This window comes from Brassica napus, chromosome C6, assembly GCF_020379485.1.
Source record: "Brassica napus cultivar Da-Ae chromosome C6, Da-Ae, whole genome shotgun sequence".
Lineage (NCBI taxonomy): Eukaryota > Viridiplantae > Streptophyta > Magnoliopsida > Brassicales > Brassicaceae > Brassica > Brassica napus.
Window position 1 is genome coordinate 27,284,890 of NC_063449.1, and position 21,690 is coordinate 27,306,579.

Consider the following 21,690-nt stretch of genomic DNA (forward strand, 5'->3'; position numbering starts at 1 on the left):
ATTGAACCAATAGGTCAATTGAGCAATGAGACTAGCCAAACTAAACAGGGGACTGAAATCCCTGTTGAGATAAATCCCACCTTGATAAAAGGTGAAGAGATAAGATTGCCTTTGCAAGACTACCTAGACCCTGGTAGAACCTATTCCAATAGGTCCGCTATTAAAATACCAGGAGACGATACCAAGAAATCTAAGTTCAACGCAGATTACTACTGCATGGTTCGTCGAAACCCATTTCGTGGATCTCTCTCTGAGCACTCGCAAGATCACATCGAAGGTTTGGAAGAATTAATCCCAGATGAATACAATCGTTGCAAACTATTCTCATTTTCCCTAGAGGTAGAAGCTCTCAGATGGCTAAACTGTTTAGGAACAGGATCCCTTACTTGTTGGGAAGAGATTAGAAACGCCTTCCTTAAGAATTTTTTTGATGATGATCGCTATTGGGAAGTAAGGAGACAAATCTTTACATTCCGCCAAGATCCACGTGAATCGTTTAAAAACGCATGGGGAAGATTCAGGAGCTATGAACTTGAATGTCCCCATCATGGTTATTCAGAACCACAACTCCTTTACATCTTCTATGGAGGTGTTAACTTGAGCTAAAAAACTATACTCGACACAGCGAGTGAAGGAAATTTTGTCACTAGGATCCCCGAAGATGCTAGACGCCTTATCGAAAATGTAGCAACGGGAAAATCCTATGAAAAGATGGATGAAGAAATAGAAAATTCGATAAATTCAGAAGATAATTCAGATTTGGTAGAGATTAAGAATTCCCTCAATTCGCTTCACTCTTTTCTTCAAAATCAACACCGATCTGATAAAGCCCAGATCGAAAACGAGGCCTTGTCTGATATGAAAAATCAATTTGAAGAAGAGACAAGCTATTCAGACCCCTATCCCGTATTTAACATTGATAGTTTTACCCAAGCTTATGACATTGTTGTGAAATCACGCACTGGAAAGGAAAAGTTTAATATAAGACAAGCACTTACTGGCAACTGATACACTAAAATTGGATCTTAATCTACTGTCAAGTTAACAGTGTAGTTGTAATATTTTTAGATTCAATTCCAGAGGACCAGTTCACACTTTATCTTTATGGGATCAAAATTAAGCTAAAACGAAGTAGGAGTTTTAAGAAGATGTAAATAACGTAAGGAACAATTAACAAGATTAGGTTGTTTTCGAATTGATTAAAGGCGCTAGTCTAGGTTTTCTTTTCAGACAAGGAATTCGCGAACCAAGCAATTATTCAAGTTCGGTTTATAACAGATCTAAACTCGGATCACTCAAGTTAAATCAACCCACTCTCGTGGTATCCATTCCTTTGCATGTCGGTCTTGATGCCTAAACTCTCGTTTGGATCAAGATGCGCCAGCAAGCTTTAGAGATCAAGTCCGATATGTTCACAATACACCCTAATATCTACTCTCGCTGACTAGGGATGCAATGCTCATTCATAACAGATCTAGCAACCTATTACACGGTTAATGAACATGTTAAACCTAGGATCTAACATTAAGCGGCCAGTTTAATGCAAGCATTAAGAATAGTTATGAATGAAGACAATCAAGGGATTCACTTATCTATGTTTAACTCACGGATCTAACACCCTAACACCCTAGACTAAGCAAGTGGATTACTCAGCCATGGACAGAAAAATCAAAGAGATAACAGATGAAGAAAACATGTATGAATTAATAATAAAAAGCAAAGAGGGTTTAGAAATCTTCTCCAAGGATGTAGACATTCTTCTCCCTTAACAAGAGTACAAGTTTTCTCTCTCCAAAATCTCTCTAAAAAGTCGCGTAGAATGTCTAGAATAATAAGAAAAGATATATATGCAGGTCTGTGGCGGCCAAGGAGTAAAAGGGGGAAGCCCTAGGTAAAATCCCGAAATATTTGGAAACTTCCTTAAAAATCTCTGCCGCTGGAACAGACACGCCAGACTGCTCCGCACGACTGCTTTGCGTGAAAAAATCCAAATTGCACTATTTTTCTCTTCTTTTCCTCCAACTGGTTTATCTCACATCCAATGCAACTCCAGACCTGTAATGACTCGAAAAGGACTAGGAAGACTCGATAAAGACTTGAAAACCAATTAGAAAACATATATACAAGATGCCAAAAACACCATATATCAGCAACCGTAAAACAAAGTCAGAATTTTACGGAAAAATAAATATGGTTTACGGAAAGTTAATGGAGAAGGCAGATTCTTTGAGTGAGCTTATCCGAAAATTAGAAAGTCAAGTAGCTGAAATTGCGACTGCCATTAAAAGAGAAACATGACGTCTTCCCAGGAAAACTGATTTAAACCCGAGACGTCAAGTCAGTGCCGTAATGTTGCGTAGCGGAAAACGTCCTGCGACAAACACGAAGAACAACACCAAAATTGGTAGTTCTGCCTATGCTGATGAAACAGGCGAGAGCAATTCTCAGCCTATACTTCTTGATGACCCTGACCCAAAACCTTCTCGCGAAAACAGGAAGTCTACCGCTGAAAAAATTAAGGAAAATACTATAGACTTAGAAGTAGAAGACGATTCAGATATTGAGGCCGAAATCGATCGACAGTATGGTAACCACGTCGATCGACCGGTGAAACCTGTCGTCGATCAACTTTCAGATAACCCTATCGATCGACATTCCACTCAATCCGAACCAACGATTGAAAGAGTCTATAGAACCCTACCCCCTTATCCTCCTAAAACGCAGACTAAGAAATCATTAGAATATGCGATCTGCAAGAAAGCATTGGATAGAATTACTATGGAGATGTCCCTTAGTGATGCTATGAAAATAGCACCTTCGATAAAGAAGTGTGTGAAGGATATGACGTCTCCAAATTATCCAACTGCGGAACAAAGCGTGATGATGGTGTCAGAGGAAGTAAGTGCCATGATTCGAGGAGAAACTCCAAATAAGAGGCCTGATCCTGGTAGTTTCATCCTAGATTGCAATATACAGAACACGCGTTTTCCTTGATCACTATGTGATCTTGGATCTAGCGTGAATCTTATGCCTTACTCCGTCGCAGTAACCTTAGGATATAACGAGTTTATGCCAACTCCGATAACCTTGGTTCTAGCTGATCGGTCTATCAGGGTACCTGAAGGGATTCTCGAAGACATTCCCGTAAAAATTAATGATTGCTTCGTGCCTACGGATTTTGTTGTGTTAAAATACAGACAATAACCAAAAGACCCCCTCATTCTGGGTCGGCCATTCCTAGCTACAGCTGGAGCGATCATTGATGTAAAAGAAGGACGAATAATTTGAACATCGGGGACATTTCGATGACCTTTGATATGGAAAGGCTAATCAAGCAACCTTGATAGATGACCAAGCCTTCTATGTGAAAGAAGTTTCTGAGCTAGATAAGGAATCTTTTATAGACATGTGCTCAGACGACCCCTTAGAAAATGCTCTTACCAATATGGAAAAGAAAATCTTCAGCATAGATAATAGGACAGGCGATTACGTGCGACTGATGGATGCAAGTATCGAGGTTGCGAACATCGAAGAAGATGATGACTCAAACATTATCGTCGATCGATACCTCAGAGAGGCCGTCGATCGACAACCATCTTCATTATCTAATTGGTCTAAAGAGAAAGCACCAAAGGTTGAATTAAAACCCCTCCCCAGTGGTCTTAAATATGCATTTCTTTATGACCAATCCTACCTTGTTATTGTCAAAGCCAATCTCACTAGCGGAGAACTTGTGTTATTATTAAATAAACAACGCAAGCACAGGAAAACAATCGGGTATTCTCTCGATGAAATTCCTGGTGTTTCTCCTGATCTTTGCATGCACCGTATTCATTTGGAAGACGACGCTAAAACGTCGATAGAACAGCAAAGGAGATTAAATCCGAATCTAAAGGAAGTAGTCAAAAAGGAAATTATTAAACTCATAGATACTGGAGTTATCTATCCTATTTCGGATAGTAAATGGGTAAGCCCCGTACATGTTGTACCCAAAAAGGGAGGTATTACAGTAGTGAAGAACGAAAACGATGAACTCATCCCGACCCGTACCGTCACTGGACATCGGATGTGTATCGACTATAGGAAATTAAATGCCGCTACTAGGAAAGGTCACTTTCCCCTGCCCTTTATTGATCAAATGCTGGAACGTTTAGCCAATCACCAGTATTACTGTTTTCTTGATGGATATTCCGGATTTTTTCAAATTCCCATACATCCGAATGATCAAGAAAAGACAACCCTTACATGCCTCAATGGAACATTTGCGTATCGCAGAATGCCATTTGGTCTTTGTAATGCATCCACCACTTTCCAACGTTGCATGATGTCAATTTTTACAGACATGATCGAGGACTTTATGGAAGTTTTTATGGATGACTTTTCATTCTACAGATCAAATTTTAAGAGTTGCCTCGATAAGTTATGCAAGGTATTGGAAAGATGCGAAGAAAAGAACCTTGTCCTAAATTGGGAAAAATGCCATTTTATGGTTAACGATGGCATCGTATTAGGACATAAGGTTTCCGCCGCTGGTATAGAGGTAGACAGAGCTAAAATCGAGGTGATGACCGGTCTACCAGCACCCAAAAATTTAAAAGACGTGCGAAGTTTTCTCGAACACACCGGCTTTTATAGAAGGTTTATACAAGACTTTAGCAAAATTGCTAGACCTTTAAATAACCTCTTGTGCAAGGAAGTAAAGTTCGATTTTACACCAAAATGCATGAAAGCTTTCGAAGATTTAAAAAAATCCCTTATAACTGCCCCCGTCGTTCAAGCCCCCGACTGGAATCTCCCTTTCGAGATCATGTGCGATGCGAATGATTTTGCGATAGGAGCAGTTTTGGGCCAAAGAAAAGATAAAAAGCTGCATGCCATCTACTACACCAGTCGTACGCTTGATGAAGCGCAACGGAATTATGCAACAACAGAAAAAGAACTACTCGCCGTAGTTTATGCATTTGAAAAATTCCGTCAATATCTAATTGGCACACATGTTATAGTTCACACTGACCACGCTGCCATTAAATATTTGATGCAAAAGAAAGATGCAAAACCTCGACTCATACGCTGGATTTTACTACTCCAAGAGTTTGATATTGAAATTAAAGATAAACGAGGAGTAGATAATGGAGTCGCTGACCATCTTTCTCGGATCAGAATAGAGGATAACATCCCTACAGACGACTTCTTCCCAACAGAGAACGTTGCACAAAGAGACACATCTTTCGTAGGTCAAATTTCTCTCACTTCCGATGAGACATCGATCGATGCGAAAGAAAACATATCGATCGATTCCAGTAGTGATACATCGGTCGATAACGACAATATCGCAACACCTTGATCCCTTAGTAACCACAATCACGGCACCTCGTCTATAAAAATAAATATTGACATAAAGGTTAACGTTGCTGGTGATAAGATAAATCTCACACCTAATGAAGAATCGCAACGAGAGGTGCACGCAATTGGTAGGAACTCGAAAGATCGACCCTGGTATGCTGATATAATAAACTATTTGGCAGCCGAAGTCGAGCCTGAAGAACTCAAGGGGTATATGAGGAAAAAATTCTTCAAAGAAGTTAGAAGATATCATTGGGATAAACCATACCTCTACAGGCATTGCTCTGATGGGATATACAGATGATGCGTATCTGAAGCTGAAATTCCAGACATTATATACCAATGTCATGGATCTGACTATGCAGGACATTTTGCCACCTACAAAACAGTTTCGAAAATCCTTCAAGCAGGATTCTGGTGGCCGACTACTTTTCGCGATGTCCATGCATTTATAACACAATGTGACAGATGCGAAAGACGAGGAAAAATCAGCAAAAGACACGAAATGGAACAGAAGTTCATTCTGGAAGTCGAAGTCTTTGATTGCTGGGGGATAGATTTCATGGGTCCTTTCCCATCCTCATACGGAAACAAGTATATACTAGTCGTTGTAGACTACGTATCCAAATGGGTTGAAGCAGTAGCTTCCCCAACCAACGACGCATCTGTAGTTATTAAGCTTTTCAAGAGCATAATCTTTCCGCGGTTTGGAGTTCCTAGAATAGTCATTAGTGACGGTGGAACCCATTTCATCAATAAAGTCTTTGATGGATTGCTTAAAAAGAACGGTGTTCAGCGTAGAGTAGCTACGCCCTACCACCCACAAACCAGTGGACAGGTAGAAGTCTCTAATCGGAAATTCAAAGAAATTCTAGAGAAAACTATAGGAATTTCCAGAAAAGAGTGGTCTAGGAAACTAGATAATGCACTTTGGGCCTACAGGACCGCCTATAAGACACCGTTGGGAACAACACCATTCCACCTCATTTATGGCAAATCCTGTCATTTACCAGTCGAATTGGACGATAAAGCAGCTTGGGCCACTAAACTTCTGAATTTTGATATAAAGTCCGCTGCTGAAAAGAGACTCATCCAGCTTAACGTGCTTGATGAAATCAGACATTTAGCCTATGAAAATTTGAAACTATATAAATAAAGGACTAAAGCGTACCACGATAAGAAGATCTTATCCCGACATTTTGAACCGGATGATCAAGTCCTTCTTTATAATTCTCGGCTAACGCTATTTCCTGGAAAGCTTAAATCTCGTTGGTCCGGACCATTCACAGTAACAGACATAAAACCCTCCGGAGCCATAACTTTACAAAGTGATAAAGGGGATGAATTCACACTGAGCGGCCAACGAGTGAAACATTATTGGGCCAAACCGCCAGCAAATCAGCCCATTATTCTAAAACCCCCTGATAACTAGTTTATTCAGGAAGTCGAGCTAAAGACTTTCAAATTTAAGCGCTGTATTTATATTTATATTTTATTATTAGTAAAATATTAGGAGTAATAGAAATCAGAAGTCGTTTATTTGGAGAAATATCGATCGATGTAGCTGTCTTGCCATCGATCGGTGCAGACATATTGAGGGTTAACCTCATTTAACTCGACATCCGCCTCTTTCTCCTCTCATTCCCGAAACCCTAACGAAATCAAAACCTCTCTTTTCTCTCTAGATTCTTGACGGAATTCCTCCGTTTCTCGCCCTAATCCATTCGATTTCTCATTCTCTATATGTTTAGTTCATTCACTCACCCGATCTATAAGGTTTGACTTCGAAATTCTCTATTGTTAGGAATATTTAGAGTTGAGTTTTGAGATGAACTAGAACTTATGATTAGGCGCGGATTTGGGATGGTTTTGATGTGTCTAACGATTATCTAGTGTTAGGATTGTGGATTTTATGCTGTTAATGCTCTGAAAGTGCGATTTGGAATTGAGTGATCTTTGCAGGTTTCACGATTCGACATCGATCGATGTGAACTCTATAGCGTCGATCGATACCCTTATTGTCGACTAATTCTTAACGACATATATCGATCGATGTCTCACATACTTCATCGATCGATATCACACTATATCGACAACGCTATCTCACTTCTACTCTCTTTTTTGTTTGTTTTCAGATGAGCTCAGACGAATATGCATATAGACGCGATAGGAGGACGAAGAGGAGATACGACGAAGCTAGCACATCCATACAGCACCGCGACCCTTGGCCTCGTGACGATAAAACACCCATCGACACATTCAAGGAGTTCACTGACCCTAAGAAAGCAGTCAACAGCAAGGAGTGCATCAACCGCGTGCTCAGGGATGAGTGGGACGACTACGACAGCTTGTTCTACAACGCTTGGCTTGGCGTCTCGATCGAGCCCACATGGTTCATCGACCCATACATCTTACGGAAGCTCCGGATCGAGACAGACATCAGGGAGATGATCACGCAGCTCGGACTTGGTACCATGGCCACTCGCGTATACGATCTCCACGTCGACTTGGTCAGACAGTTTATGGCCACAGCCGAGCTCACCTATAGCACCTCGAAGGCGAGGGTAGCAGGAGATGGTACACTGACCTTCTTCGCCAGGGGAATTCGATACATGATCTCCATCCCCGAGCTCTGCTGCATCTACGGTTTCGACGAGGCTGCAGCTGCGAGCAAGATTCCACCCTTCCTAGGCCTCAACGGATTCAAGGAGATAATCGGTACGGGAGCGTGGGACTTAAACTCCGCTATGCAGACAGACATCTGTCACCCCATCCTCCGGTACTTTCTACGGGCTCTTGCAAACACGTTGGTTTGCAAGATGGAGCCCAACAAGGTCAGGATACAGGAGCTTACACTACTCTTCTGTGGAGTAAATGGCTTGGTGAACCTGACTCATCGCGATGAGATCGACGACGTGGTGACTCCAAACCTCGGAGCCATTTTTGCTGCGCACTTGGTGGACCTGAAGAAGAAGCCCTTCACGGGCAAAGGCAGGAAGAAGGAGAAGGTTGGGAGTTTGCTGACACCGATCTTTGAGTATCTAGGCATCCGCCTAGACCAGAGCACAGCTGACCGCTCCCACCGCTTCTTGGATGAGCAACACCTGATGAACTCAGGTTGGCTCAAGGAGGAACTTCTCTGGAGTTTTAGGATCGGGAACCAGCACCGTCTACTGCAGATGCCGAACAGGATGATCACAGACTTCGATGGCCAGGTCGATAGGCTCCGGTTCATGCCCGATCCCCAGCTCCTCCGCGATCTTCCGGCCATCCCGCGAAGACCTCCCAGAGTGCGTCGAGCCAGAGCTACACAAGGACCACCGGAGGCACCTCTTCCTGATTTCCCGATCATACCAGACATCCCTATGCGGGATCAGGGAGACTTTCAGAGGGTAGTTGTGGATTCTCTTCTCAGAGGGTAGTTGTGCCATCTGGGCTAGAGTATCTTGCACAAGCAGGAGGACCATCAGAGCTCACTCACCAGCAGCAGCAGGACCTTCTAGGCAATGCAGGGATCCTTCGTCCGGGAGCGACGACGAGTCCAGCGAGGCCACCGACTTGTCCTCCCATTTCTATCTCTTTCCCTTATGAACTTGTTTTTCTATTTTTCAAACTTGTAGGATTTATATTTTAGACATATCTATGCTTTATGTTTGAGACTGTTTACTATTTCTTATGTTTGGAGTGTCAAACAGAGCTAACTACACTTGCAGATCATATGATTTAGATTGCAGACATGACGCAGAATTTTCTGTTCCTCGCCATCGATCGACACGGAGAGGATGGTATCTATCGATGTGCGGGACAGAGAGGTACGACACTTTGCTCTAACATCTCAAAAATCTAACTTTGCTTATCACAACCTTTGGACACTTTGCACCGAGACGGTGTAATTTAAGTCTAGGGGCGGTTGTACTAACACCATCTTCTTGAGTTTTGTCAAAAATATTTTCAAAAATAATCTTATTAAGTCAAGAAGGTGACTATGAACTTATGATTTTTACTTGAATGTCTAACCACTTTTTAGCATCATTCTAGATTTACTGATTGCAGATTGTACTAATGATGCTAAAGTGGATCAACCTGTCAACTATACACACTTTTTTTTTTTTTTTGAAACTGACTTTCGTATTTAAATGCAGGAGAATAAAACGTTTACAGCCTAAGCTTAGTGGAGAGCAAGTGCCCAATAGAAAAGCTGAAAGAACCCAATTAAACCCAAGTGCCCAAGATGGTAAGACCCATTAAGTAAAAACCCAGCAGTTAGTGAAAGGAGAGAGTAATGGAAACGTCAGGAATAATCAAGACCGCCGAAACTAAGCCTGCATCATCTCAGAAGCGACGATCGCGTTTGATTGCCGGAGAGATTCAATCTTGTTACGTATCTGGCGGTCAATTGTTGTGTAGATCGTATCAACAGATCGGAAGGTACCCGCATGCAGTCTGGTGTTTCGCTCGTTCCAAATCCAGTATTGTGTTGATTGCCAAGCAAGCAGAGCAAGGGACTTCAAGGCTCGAGGTAGAGATAGAGCGATCATTTGGTTTAGGGAGGAATTTCAGTCACGACAAGGAGATATGCCACATCTCGACGCGACTCGGTTCCAGAGATCAAAGGAGAAGATACAGTCCTAATAAAGGTGGTTGCGTGATTCAGCACTAGAGTTACATAAGAGGCAGAGAGGGCTTACTTGTAGTCCCCATCCAAGCAAACGATCACGAGTTGGCAATCGTTCTAGTGTCGTTAACCAGCAATGGAAGTTTTGTCGAGGAATGCTTCTAGAGGGCCAAACAGGTTTTGCCCAAGGGACAGTTGGGAATTCACCTCTCAGGTAGTGATAAACCTCCCCTGTTTTGAAAATTTCACTGACTTTCCCTTCAATTACCCAGTCGTAGTAGTCTGGTTGAGAGTTAAGTTAGAAAGTTGTGATGAATGCCAGGAGGTTCAGTTGCTCCTCAGTTCTTGCGTTTGGAAGGAGCCAGGATCTGTTTCTGTTCAGAGAAGCAACAGTGGCGTTACGGGAGATGCCCAATCTTGAAGCTGAAGCGCCTAGATAAGTGTCAAGAGAGCCAAAAGGAGTCCAGTTATCAAACCAAAACCGCCCCAATCGCCCATTCTGGATCTGAAGTCGGATGAGCGGAAACACCACACTCTTGAGCTTGAGAAGTTTGTTTGAAAGCCAGGAGAAGGAAGTCTTTGGGTTTGTGGTCCAGTAGTTATGTATAGAGCCTTGGAGCACAACCTCCTTGAACAACGATACCATATCAGCCATAAACAGCAAGCCAGGTTCCAGGTCTGTAAGTCCTTTATCCCAAGTCCTCCCTGCTCTTTAGTCAATACGACAGTAGTCCAAGCAACTCTTGCCGAGTTATGGCTCTCAACATCACCTTTCCACAAAAAAGTACTGCACATTGAGTTAATTTTTACAATACACGCTTTTGGCAGAATAAAAGTCGAACACTAGAAAGTATTAATTCCTGCTATTACGGTTTTGATTAGTAGGTGACACCCCGAGAAGGATAGAGACTTGACAGACCAGGAGGAGAACTTTGCTTTTATTTGTTGGAGTAGTGGCTCACAATTGGTCAGAGAGAGCTTCTTAGAGCACAGAGGCACACCTAGGTAGCGCACCGGTAAGCTCCCACAAACCATTCCTGTCGAGGTTTGAATGGTACAGACTTCTTCATCTGAAAGCCCTGAAGCAAAAAAAAACTTGTCTTCTGCATGCTTACAACCAGGCATGATCTTTCTTCAAAGTCACGAAGTACTTGGAGAACACACTGCACAGATTCAATCGAGCCATCTGTGAAGATTAAAAGATCATCTGCAAAAGAAAGGTGTGTTAACTTTGTCTTGCTGCACTTAGCATGGTATCCCAGTCGATTTTGCTCTGCCACTTTGTTGAGCATGTGAGATAAGCAGTTCATTGCAATAACAAAGAGATAGGGAGACAAAGGATCTCCCTGCCGCAGCCCCTTTTTGCCTTTGAAGTACCCATTTACTGTGCCATTATACCCTAACATGAAGCTGGGTGTGCAAATGCAAGCTTTAATTCGTCTGAGAAACTGAGCGGGCATGTGCAATCCTTCCAAACACGCAAAGAGAAAGTCCCAAGAGATAGTGTCAAATGCCTTTGCAATGTCGACTTTAATGGTAATTCTCTTACTACCATTGTTCTTGTGGTAGCCATTAACAAGCTCACTATCTAGAACCGAGTTCTCTACGATTAATCGTTCTTTTACAAAAGCAGTCAGTGAGGAAAGAATTAGTTGTTGCAGTATTGGCTTGAGTCTTCGTACTAGTAATCTTGAGATCAGCTTGTAGATAGTGTTTAAGCAGGCGAGAGGTCTAAACTCCTTTATTTTTGTTACTCCTGGAAACTTTGGAACTAAAGTCAAGATTGTTGCGTTTGCCGTTGCAGAAAGAAACCCAGAGACAAAAAAGTGTTTCACAGCTGCTCTCACTTCAGCGCCTAGCACATTCCACGCTGCTTTAAAGAAGCCCGAAGTAAGCCCGTCAGGACCATGGGATTTTTTAGGGTTCAATTTGAACATGAGGGACCTGATCTCGTCAGAGGAAGGGATGGTCTCCATCAACAGAGCTTGATCCCTTGATATACGATAATTTTGCAGCTCATCAAACCATCGCACGTCAGTAGAGATGGGGGAGCGAATGAGAACCAAGGGAGCCAGGACTGATTGAAAATGGGCCACAGCATGCATACTCATCTCCATTGGATCATAGATCCAGTCTCCCGCATCTGTGAGGAACGCACGGATTGCGTTAATGGAAGCTCGAACTTGACATATGTGGAAGTACGAAGTATTCAAGTCCCCCTCTCTCAACCAGTTTATCATCGACTTTTGCCTAAAGTAAGCTTCTTCTATTTCACGCAGGAACAACCATTTTTGGTGGAGGTCTCTTTCTTCTTGGAATGTCTGAGGAGTTGGATCAGCCAACGCCCTTACCTGCAGATGTTTAAGCAAACTGTAAGTGTCATTAACCCTCTCCTGAATCTGTGAGTAGTTCTCTCTATTTAATAGTTTTAAGTCTCTCTTTATTTGCTTGAGCTTCCAACACATTTGTGTTAATGTTTGACACAGACTTCCAGCATGGAACCACGCTTCTCGAATCACCTCAGCGAACTTAGGGTGCTTGGTTAGGTAGTTCTGGAATTTGTAGGGATAGGTTCCGGCTTTAGGGAGGGTAAAGGCTAGGTCAAGGATACAAGGGGTATGATCAGAGGTTAAGGTAGGATGGAATGAAGCAACGGCTTGGGGCAGGGTAGAGATCAGAGGGGAGTTTATTAGCAACCTATCAAGCTTCTTAGCAATAGGGTCAGTAGGTTGCTTATTAGTCCATGTATGGCAGGTACCCAAGTATCGAATATCGAACAGACCAGCCTAAGAGAGACAGTTTTGGAGCTCATACATCAGGGAATCAGCGTAGCAGACTTCATGACTAGAATGCTCATAGTGATACATGATTTGGTTGAGATCACCTCCCACAATCCAACAATTATTATCAAGATCATAATCACTATGAGTTTGAAGCAGTTCAACCCAGAGGTCTGATCGGTCCTCACTCAAGTTCGATGCATACACCGCAGAGTAGTAGAGAGCAGGTTGGTTTGAGAGGGTGATGACACAAGTGATGCATTGCCTGGACTGCCTAAGGATTCTTACTTTCAGTGGGTCTCTCCATATCAAGATTATACGGCCATCAGGATCAGATAGATGATTTGAAAAATGATTCCATCCTGGGCAGAGTAATGAGATGAGAGGGTTTAGAAAAGGTTCTTTTACATGAGTTTCTAAAAGGGCAACAAAAAGAGGTTTATGAGAAGAAAGCCAGTCAATAAAGGGATTATGTTTTGTCTGGTCATTTAGACTACGAACATTCCAAAAAGAGAGTTTAACACTCATTAAGAAACAAAAGTAGGACCCACAGAAGGAGGGGATCCCAAAGAGCAAAACAAAAGGTTAGAGGAATTCATAGGGGCAGGGGGAGGGTTAGGTGGTAAAGACAAAGAGTTAGAGGAGGGGGGGGGGGTTTGTGTATTGGGAAAGGGGCTCAGGGTCTGATAGGAGATCTGGAAGAGCGAAAGGATTGGGTTTTAGTGAGTGGGGTGGGGAGAGGGTTGGAGAGGAGCGGGATATTTTTAGAGAAGGTCCGGGTGGAGGGTCAGGAGAAGAAAAGGAAATGGGGAGAAGAGGTAGGGCAGCTGAGGGAGAGAGAGCAGTAAAAGGATGAGGGTTTTGGTTTTGGGTTTTAAGAGAGGTTTTGTTTTTCTTGAGAGCCCAGCGGGTAGAAGATTTAGAAGAACCCACGACAGTGAAAGGAATTTCTGGTTGAGGTTGAGAGAAGGTTACAGGCTTAGAGATAGACGGTCTGGTGGGGTTTTGAGAAGTTTTTGTGAGGTTAAGAGCTGGGTTAGGAGTAGTTTTAGGGGTGGGAGACGAGGCAGTGGAGGATGAGGAGGGGATATCATTTGAAGGAGGGGTTTCTTTAGGAGGAGGGGTATAAGTTAAGCAGTTTCTAAGAATGTGACCAAGCTCATGGCAGTGTGAACAAGTAGGAGGAACCCACGGATAATGGACAGAGACCTCAAGCACCTCTCCACTTTGCCTTTCAAATTCAACAATATCAGGCAGAGGCTGTGTCAGGTCGACTTCAACCTTTACGTGAGAGACGGTGAGGCTGACCAAGTTCCGAGTGAATTCATCAGTCTCTTTGGGGTGACCTACAAGCCCAGCGACCAGACTGAGTCCTTGCGTATGCCTGAGGTCGAGTGGAACTCCAGTAAGATGTGCCCATATCTTAATTGCTTTGAAAGGAGGGGTTGCTTTAGAGTGCTCTAAAGACCACTGAGCAGTATGGAACATAGTCTCTCCTACATACCACACACACTTATCCAGTATCTTTTCCCTCAGGTAATCACTCTGAATCCTTACGATTGTTGATCTGTTCAAAGGATTGTTGTGAATTTCCAACCGCTTCCCTTTGCCCCACATATGGTTAAAAACACTTTGAATTTGTTTGAAAGGTGGTGCTTTTCCATTGTAGTAGCAGATGATGAAGTCTTTATGCAGGTCAGCGCCCTTTTGGAAGACCTCATCAGGAATCAATACTCTGGGACGCCCAGTTGGTGATATAGTCACTGGAGCAAGCCGAGTACGAGTTTTATCTTCTGCAGCACGAATCTTTTCAACAAGTGTAGGGTTTATCGGGAGGGAAAATCCAGGGGCGTGAGTGGCCACTGCTGGCCCAGTAGGATTGGGGATCAAAGGTGGAGAGTTAGTAGGGGTTGAGTGTGGTGGAGGCATCGTCCCAGCAGAGGATGCACGGTTAGTGCTCAGCGGAGTAGAGCCTTTGGAAGGTAGGGGTATGAGGTTTTTGGCCAAGGTGGGATCTTTAGGATAGGGTTCAACTGTAGATTTCTCAGATCCGATTTTTGGAACACTGACTTCAGTACTAGGATCAGTCATTTCCTGATCTGAAACTGGTCGATGGGTCTCAGAAGAGATAGTTTTCCTTAGCTGTGCAGGAACAGCAGCAGCAGCAGTTAGAGGTGCCAGAAATCCAGAACACTTGGAGGCAGATTTGGAAATAGTTTGAGAAAGAGGGTCAAGAGGAGGAAAGTTTAGGGGGGAGAGAGGGGAAGATGGATCAGGCGGGTCAGGAGGGGTTAGAGGTGGATCTGGGGGATTCTGGGGGAAGGTCTCCAGGGGCGAGCGCCGGTGGTTCCATGCCGGAGGAACGGCCAGGAACATTCCAATGGTTCATCATTGGTAACTGTGTCAGAGAGCTTTTGACTAAAATAACTTTTTTAAAAAGTAGTAACTTTTTAAAAAAAGTTTGTAAAAAAGAATACGGAGAACATCCCACCTATACACACTTGCCTAGCTTGTTAGAAAGAACCAAAGCAAACTTATATTTACGTATATTGGATTGACACGTTTAATATTTCCATATTTTATAAACAACATGCTTTAAAAGTTTCCATTTACAAAAAAAAAACTTATATCTATATGAACACATTCAATAGATACGTACAATTAAAGAAATTGTTTTTGGATTGGGTTAACACAATGAAACTGAACTACAACTAAAAATATCAAATTTCATAGACTAACTACCGGTGCTTAGATGTGATCGTAAGAGGGAATGAGCATGGGATAAGGATAAAGGGAGCGGCGCTTAAATCTGAAGAACCTATAAAAACACGTAGGAGTACATTCTCACGATCGAACACGTAAGTCTTATGTGTGTGTGTGTGGCTCGTGACTTTGCCTCTCTTTTCTTACGTCCTTCCAAGTCTCCTCCTAAAGAAGACAGCCAAATGGAGAAGAAAATGACAAAACCAAAAGCTTTAAAGTGTCTCAGAAAAAGAATCATTGAAACACCTTTTAATTTGTTTTACTAGATATCGCCCTAACTATAACATACTAGAGCAAACTGAATCCAAATTTGGTATGAAATCTCGAGCAAAAAATAATTAAAATTCAATACTTTGAAGAAAATAAATCAAAGGCCAATTACGCATATAAAGCTTCTTTTCTCTAAAGTGTGAATGAATTATATAGAAACATTTTTCGGAAATTTAAATCACCACATAATAATAATTTTTAAAATCAGATTCTAGATAATTACATTAAAGGTGCCATGCTTTTATATAAAACAAAATTAAGCCCGAATAAATCAAATTAAATCAAACATAACGCAATTTGAAAAATCTAATTTTATAGGAACGTTGATTTAAATTTATTGTAACGGGATTCAAACCAAAAAAGATTGCGTGCAGTTCTCTTTAGTTTTCATTTGTTTATAGTTTGATCACCATTCTTTCTTTTGTCAAAGTCAGTGTATTCACACCAAACAAATAAAAGTTACATTCAATTCAATTTAATGTGACTGAACTACATGTATTATTTTTACTAAAATACAAATATATATTAGAATGTAAAGCAACCAAGGTTTATTGTATAAGCGTAATGTAAATTAGAGAATGTGAAGTTGATATCATTTGGTTAAATACAAGACTCGTTTCCGACAAAAACACAAAAGGCAACGAGTCTTCTGAAAACTAACAGAAAGCAACGGTCACATGCGCGGGTGAAAAAAAAACAATTCTCGTTCTAAATTTCTCATCATCATCACACCCCTCTCTTCTTCCTTTCTTCTAACACTCTCTAGAGATCATCCTCAATGAAACAATGGAAGAAAGGTCCTGCTCGTGGCAAAGGGGGTCCACAAAACGCACTTTGTAGGTACCGTGGAGTAAGGCAAAGGACGTGGGGTAAATGGGTGGCTGAGATCAGAGAGCCCAAGAAGAGGACAAGACTCTGGCTCGGCTCTTTCGCTACTTCTGAAGAAGCAGCCATGGCTTATGACGAAGCCGCGCTGAAACTATATGGTCATGACGCTTATCTCAACTTACCTCATCTTCAGCAACGGAAACAAGGGCCTCCTGTGAACAATACACAGAGGTTTAAATGGGTACCTTCAAAGAAGTTTATCTCTATGTTTCCTTCTCGTGGTGGTATGCTTAACGTGAATGCTCAGGCTAGTCTTCACATTATCCAGCAAAGAAAAAACGGACTTCTATCTCAATCCTTTTCTTGTAGCTCTTCCTCTACCGAATCGAAAACTACTACTACTAACTATCTTGATGAAAATACAAGCAAGGGGGCAGCAGACAAGATGTTGGATGATGATCAGAAGAAACCAGAGATGGACCTGAATGAGTTTCTTCAGCAGATGGGAATCTTGAAGGATAATAGTCAAGCAGAAGTAAGCCAAGTAGCAGAGTGTGATTCCACTCCTCTCTGGAAGGAGCAAGAAGAAACTGGAAGTGAAGCCTCAGCTATGCATTTCGACTCCAGCAATTTGGAAAGCTATGGTGATTTAGAGTATGATCTAGGCTTCCCTTCCATCTGGAACTTCTGTGGAATTTTAGATGAGTGAAAAGCTACTTGATGTATCTCAGATTCAGAAGCACTCGCGTGGTTTAAGATTAGTCTAATGTTTTTGAGTGTAACATGGTTGGAAAGTGATATGCTCTCAGTTCAGTCTGTGCAGCAATAAAAATGTGTCAGTGTACTTCTGACGATGAACGAGTTGTTCATTTTTTTTTGTCAATCCTTCAACTCAAGAGTTGGTAAAAACTAGTGAATGTCACATTCCTACAAGAATGTTATATGTTTTGTGCAAGTAACCATGCAAAAAGCTTACCTACCATGGTGGCATGAACAGACTAACCTGTAAAACAAGACGTGCCATCATATAGACAACAACAAAAACAGAATAACATAAAGACACATCACATGATCCATTAGCACCTTACAAAAAGCTCACCTGCATGCACTGATCTAAATCTGAACAAAACATAAGAGGGATATAGACCCGTAAACGTAGAAACTGTCCTTTTCGTTGCAGCCTGACGTCTTTTAAACTAGGTCTAAACAATATCTACAGATCTTTACATGATGAGAAATAGAGTAAGATCAGAACATAAAAGATGTAAACTTCAAGAATTCAGTAAACTCACTGCTTAACGCACGAGTTTCATCTTTATTCCAATACAAGAAACAATGCAACAGATACAAAGCGAGTAATAACTTGATGCTCCATCAAGTTTGTAGGTCTGAGGAAAAAAAAAAGCCTAACCTAACAATCATTTATATATAAGGGCATCACGACCAGGCCCCATACCAATGTAATGAATGGGCACACCTACTAGTTCTTCAATCCTCTCAACATATTGCTGTGCAGCCTTTGGAAGATCAGCGTAGTTTCTGATTGAGGATATGTCAGACTTCCATCCAGGCAAGACTTCATATTCAACCTACACACATGTAATGTTTACAATCAACTTAATGACAAAGAGAAGTTGCACTACCCACTTAAATGTTAGAGAAGAACACTTACTTGCAGTTCTTCAAGAAGACGAAGATCACCAGGGAAAGAGTCAACACGGGTGCCATCACTCTTCTTATAAGCCACACCAAGCTGGATTTCATCCAGGTCGGAGAGTACATCAAGCTTAGTGAGATTAAGTGACGCAAAACCATTGATCTGGCAAGAGAATCTCAATGCAACAAGGTCAAGCCAGCCACACCGGCGAGGACGACCAGTGGTAGTCCCAAACTCCTGTCCAGCCAACCTTAGAAGATCACCACCTGGCCCCAAATTTTCCGTAGGGAACGGACCTGAACCAACTCTTGAAGTGTATGCTTTTACAACTCCAATTAGATCACCAACGGCTCTCGGAGCAATACCAAGACCTGTACAGATCCCACCAGCTGATGGACTAGAGGAAGTAACAAAAGGGTATGTACCAAAGTCAATGTCCAACATTGTAGCCTGACCACCTTCAACCAAAACCTTCTTCTTCTGCGAAATCGCATCATTCATAAAATGCACAGTGTCGGTTATGTAAGGCTCCAACCTCTCAGCATACCTCTTGTACACTTCAACTTCTTCCCTAAGCATCTCCGGAGTATACTTAAACCCTGAAAACCTCGCAGCTGCATCCGCTAGCAAAACGTCAAGCTTCTGAGGCAAAGTATCCATGTGCCTGAGATCACCAACTCTAATCCCATTCCTTATCACTTTACTAGAGTAGCAAGGACCAATCCCTCTCTTAGTCGTCCCAATGAAGGACTTAGCAAGCTCAGACTCTCTAAGCCCATCGACTTCTTGATGGAAGTCAAACAAGAGATGAGCACGGTCGGAGACCAAGATCCTTCCTTTACAGGAGACGTTATTAGACTCCAAACCATCAATCTCCTTGAAGAGACCTGGTAAATGAACCACAACTCCGTTTCCAATCACACAAGTTGTATCCTCGTTGAGTATACCTGAAGGCACAAGGTGAAGAGCAAACTTCTTCCCTTCAGAGTTGTATATCGTGTGTCCAGCGTTAGCTCCACCCTATGGTTCAATCAAAAAGACTTAACCTTTAACGATGCTAATGCCTTGAGGTTAACTTTTTTTTTTACCTGACAGCGAGCGACGATGTCGAAGTGTTGTGCTAATATGTCAACGAGCTTGCCTTTGCCTTCGTCTCCCCACTGGCAACCGAGGACGCCTGAGACTTGACTCAGTGATTCGATTCGTTTGAGTGACTTAGTGGCGGCTGAGTCAGTGGTGACACTTAGTGACGCTGAGATGGTGCGACGCTTAGGAGAGCAGGGGATGAAGGTACGGGGGTGGTGGGGCGGTGGATAGCGGTGGTGACGTGGAGCTCCGACGGCGAATCGTGGCTTGGAGTCTAGAGAGAGAGAGGAGAGAGACATTTTTGGAGAGAGAGAGAAGGAAAGTCTTTAGGGTTCGCCGGCACGCTTGAGTACTGTGTCAAGACAAGACCTGTTTCAAACTGAGCTCAGGTGAAGCTACAATGACTGTTTTGTCCTTTACTTGAAAGATGTTCTGAAGAGATATATCGAACCGGGTATGCTTTTTTGGTCGAACCGGGTATTACAAAATTTGGTTTCACATCTGGTACGATTGTTTCTCGACAAACACAAAAGCATTAAACCGAAATCTAACTGAACAATTTCATAATTTCTACTTCGAGTCATCAACTGAACGAAAGTATGGTATGAGTTTTATCTCGTTAAACCGATAGTATAACCAGTTTAAAGTTTTAAAACACAAGAACCCAATTGCTAACATGTTACCCCTTCGAATAATTGATGTTGAATTTGTGAGGTTTGGTGTGTGATCTTTGCGCTTGCCAGCTTATAGAATACCCAAATAATAACAAAACAAATTGACTCTGACAAATATATTTATTTAGTCAACTCCAAAAATGCAAATATATTTTAAAACTTCTCTTAGCAAATACAAATATTTTAAACCAAATATGGAAGATTTTATAACTATAAATTAAATGGAGGGCTGACAATTGAGACTTTCCTTGAGAAAAGAGTTCTATAAATACAATACGGATGACTAGAAAACAATAGAACAGAACATTTTTCTTCGTAGTACAACTAATACTAAAAGTCTAAAACTATACATAATTGCAGTACCGGCTTTGGGTATAAGCCGAGGAAGCATTGGCTTTCGGTCTTTTTTTTTAATATATATTCCCTCTGTTTCATAATATAAGTAGTTTTGGGTAAAAGCACGGAGATTAAGAAAATTATTATGTTTTTAAAAATGATTTTATAATAAATAGGTTAGATATAATTTAACCAATAAAAAACAAGTCTATTTAATTTGATTGGTCACACTGTATTCAATAAATGTAAAAGTTACTTAGAAATACGAAAATTAGTTACATTTTGAAACAAAAACATTTCCCTAAAACTACTTACAATATGAAACGGAAAGATTAATATTTTGGCTTTCAATTTTACAAAGTCTCCAGTAGGATAGTTTGAGACTGTAATTTGTATGTCTTGAGATTAGATGTTCGCAGTTGACCAACCACATTCTCCACATTTTGCTATGTAATAGATCCTAATAATTTTTTCTGCTTCCAGCCCATAAGTATTACGGGCAGGGCCTTCATAATGGGTGTCACTAGAATCTATCTAAGTCTCTCTCTTCTAATACTAGCAATTTCGGTGTCTTACTCCAATGTTTCGGCCGTTTTGGGTATGTTTTCCGCAGTGTCGCTCCTGAGATATTCAGAGTCCCATATGAACTACAAAAATGAGGACTTTAACGCTAAGTAAAAACTATCGATAAAAAAACTCAAGTTTACAATAAAAAATGACAATATCCTCGAGACTAATAAAAATGATCAGTTTTTAAATATAGATTTGTTTTACATTTTTTCATGCAAAATCATCCATCAAATTTTCATAATCAAAGTTTTTGATCATATTTTTTTCAATCGATAACATAACCAAACTATTTAATTTTTTTTGTGTGACATAGTTGACCGTAAGTAAGATTTTATCAACCTCAACTTTGAGAAACTTCTTTCGGTTGAGGCAAATGAAACCGGTATTGTAAACATCACTTTCTTAACTTTTATTCTAATCTGGTATTATTCGATTCAATTTGATCATAAGATTGAAGAACCCGTCAGACATGAACTACAGGATGTTTTAGAGATACAAAATTTAGGCGGTATGGAATCTTATTTGGGAATCTCTCAAAATTTGGGAGGACCAAAAATATAGGTTTTTGGTTTTGTTTAAGATCGCTCGAATAATAGAGCTATCCGGTATGCGATCGTTGTGTTCAGATTGTGTATACACACAAACAAATTACAAGATAGATTGTGTTCATGATTACTAATAGATTATACCAATGTTTCGATATATATATATCAATTGTTCGGTCTTTTATTTTCAAACTATTTCATCAAATATTATTTTGCATTTACA

At 41.4% G+C, this 21,690-nt stretch overlaps 3 protein-coding genes across 3 annotated transcripts; 2 read left to right on the top strand and 1 right to left on the bottom strand.

The window, feature by feature from the left end:
* Window positions 1-2,349: 2,349 nt before the first annotated feature.
* LOC111206903 lies at window positions 2,350-5,344 on the top strand. Its single transcript, XM_022704354.1, has 3 exons — window positions 2,350-2,947; window positions 3,047-3,144; window positions 3,326-5,344. The coding sequence occupies exons 1-3, from the start codon at window positions 2,350-2,352 to the stop codon at window positions 5,342-5,344; spliced, it is 2,715 nt and encodes a 904-aa protein (XP_022560075.1).
* A 10,672-nt stretch (window positions 5,345-16,016) lies between these two features.
* LOC106407738 (dehydration-responsive element-binding protein 2F-like) lies at window positions 16,017-17,833 on the top strand. The gene has a single exon (XM_013848610.3). The coding sequence runs from the start codon at window positions 16,550-16,552 to the stop codon at window positions 17,306-17,308; it is 759 nt and encodes a 252-aa protein (XP_013704064.2). The 5' UTR covers window positions 16,017-16,549; the 3' UTR covers window positions 17,309-17,833.
* Window positions 17,834-17,837: 4 nt separating this feature from the next.
* LOC106410640 (adenylosuccinate synthetase, chloroplastic) lies at window positions 17,838-19,736 on the bottom strand. The gene is made up of 3 exons (XM_013851187.3): window positions 19,345-19,736; window positions 18,272-19,276; window positions 17,838-18,188 (listed from the first exon to the last, which is right to left on the bottom strand). The coding sequence occupies exons 1-3, from the start codon at window positions 19,639-19,641 to the stop codon at window positions 18,018-18,020; spliced, it is 1,473 nt and encodes a 490-aa protein (XP_013706641.2). The 5' UTR covers window positions 19,642-19,736; the 3' UTR covers window positions 17,838-18,017.
* Between the last annotated feature and the right edge of the window lie 1,954 nt (window positions 19,737-21,690).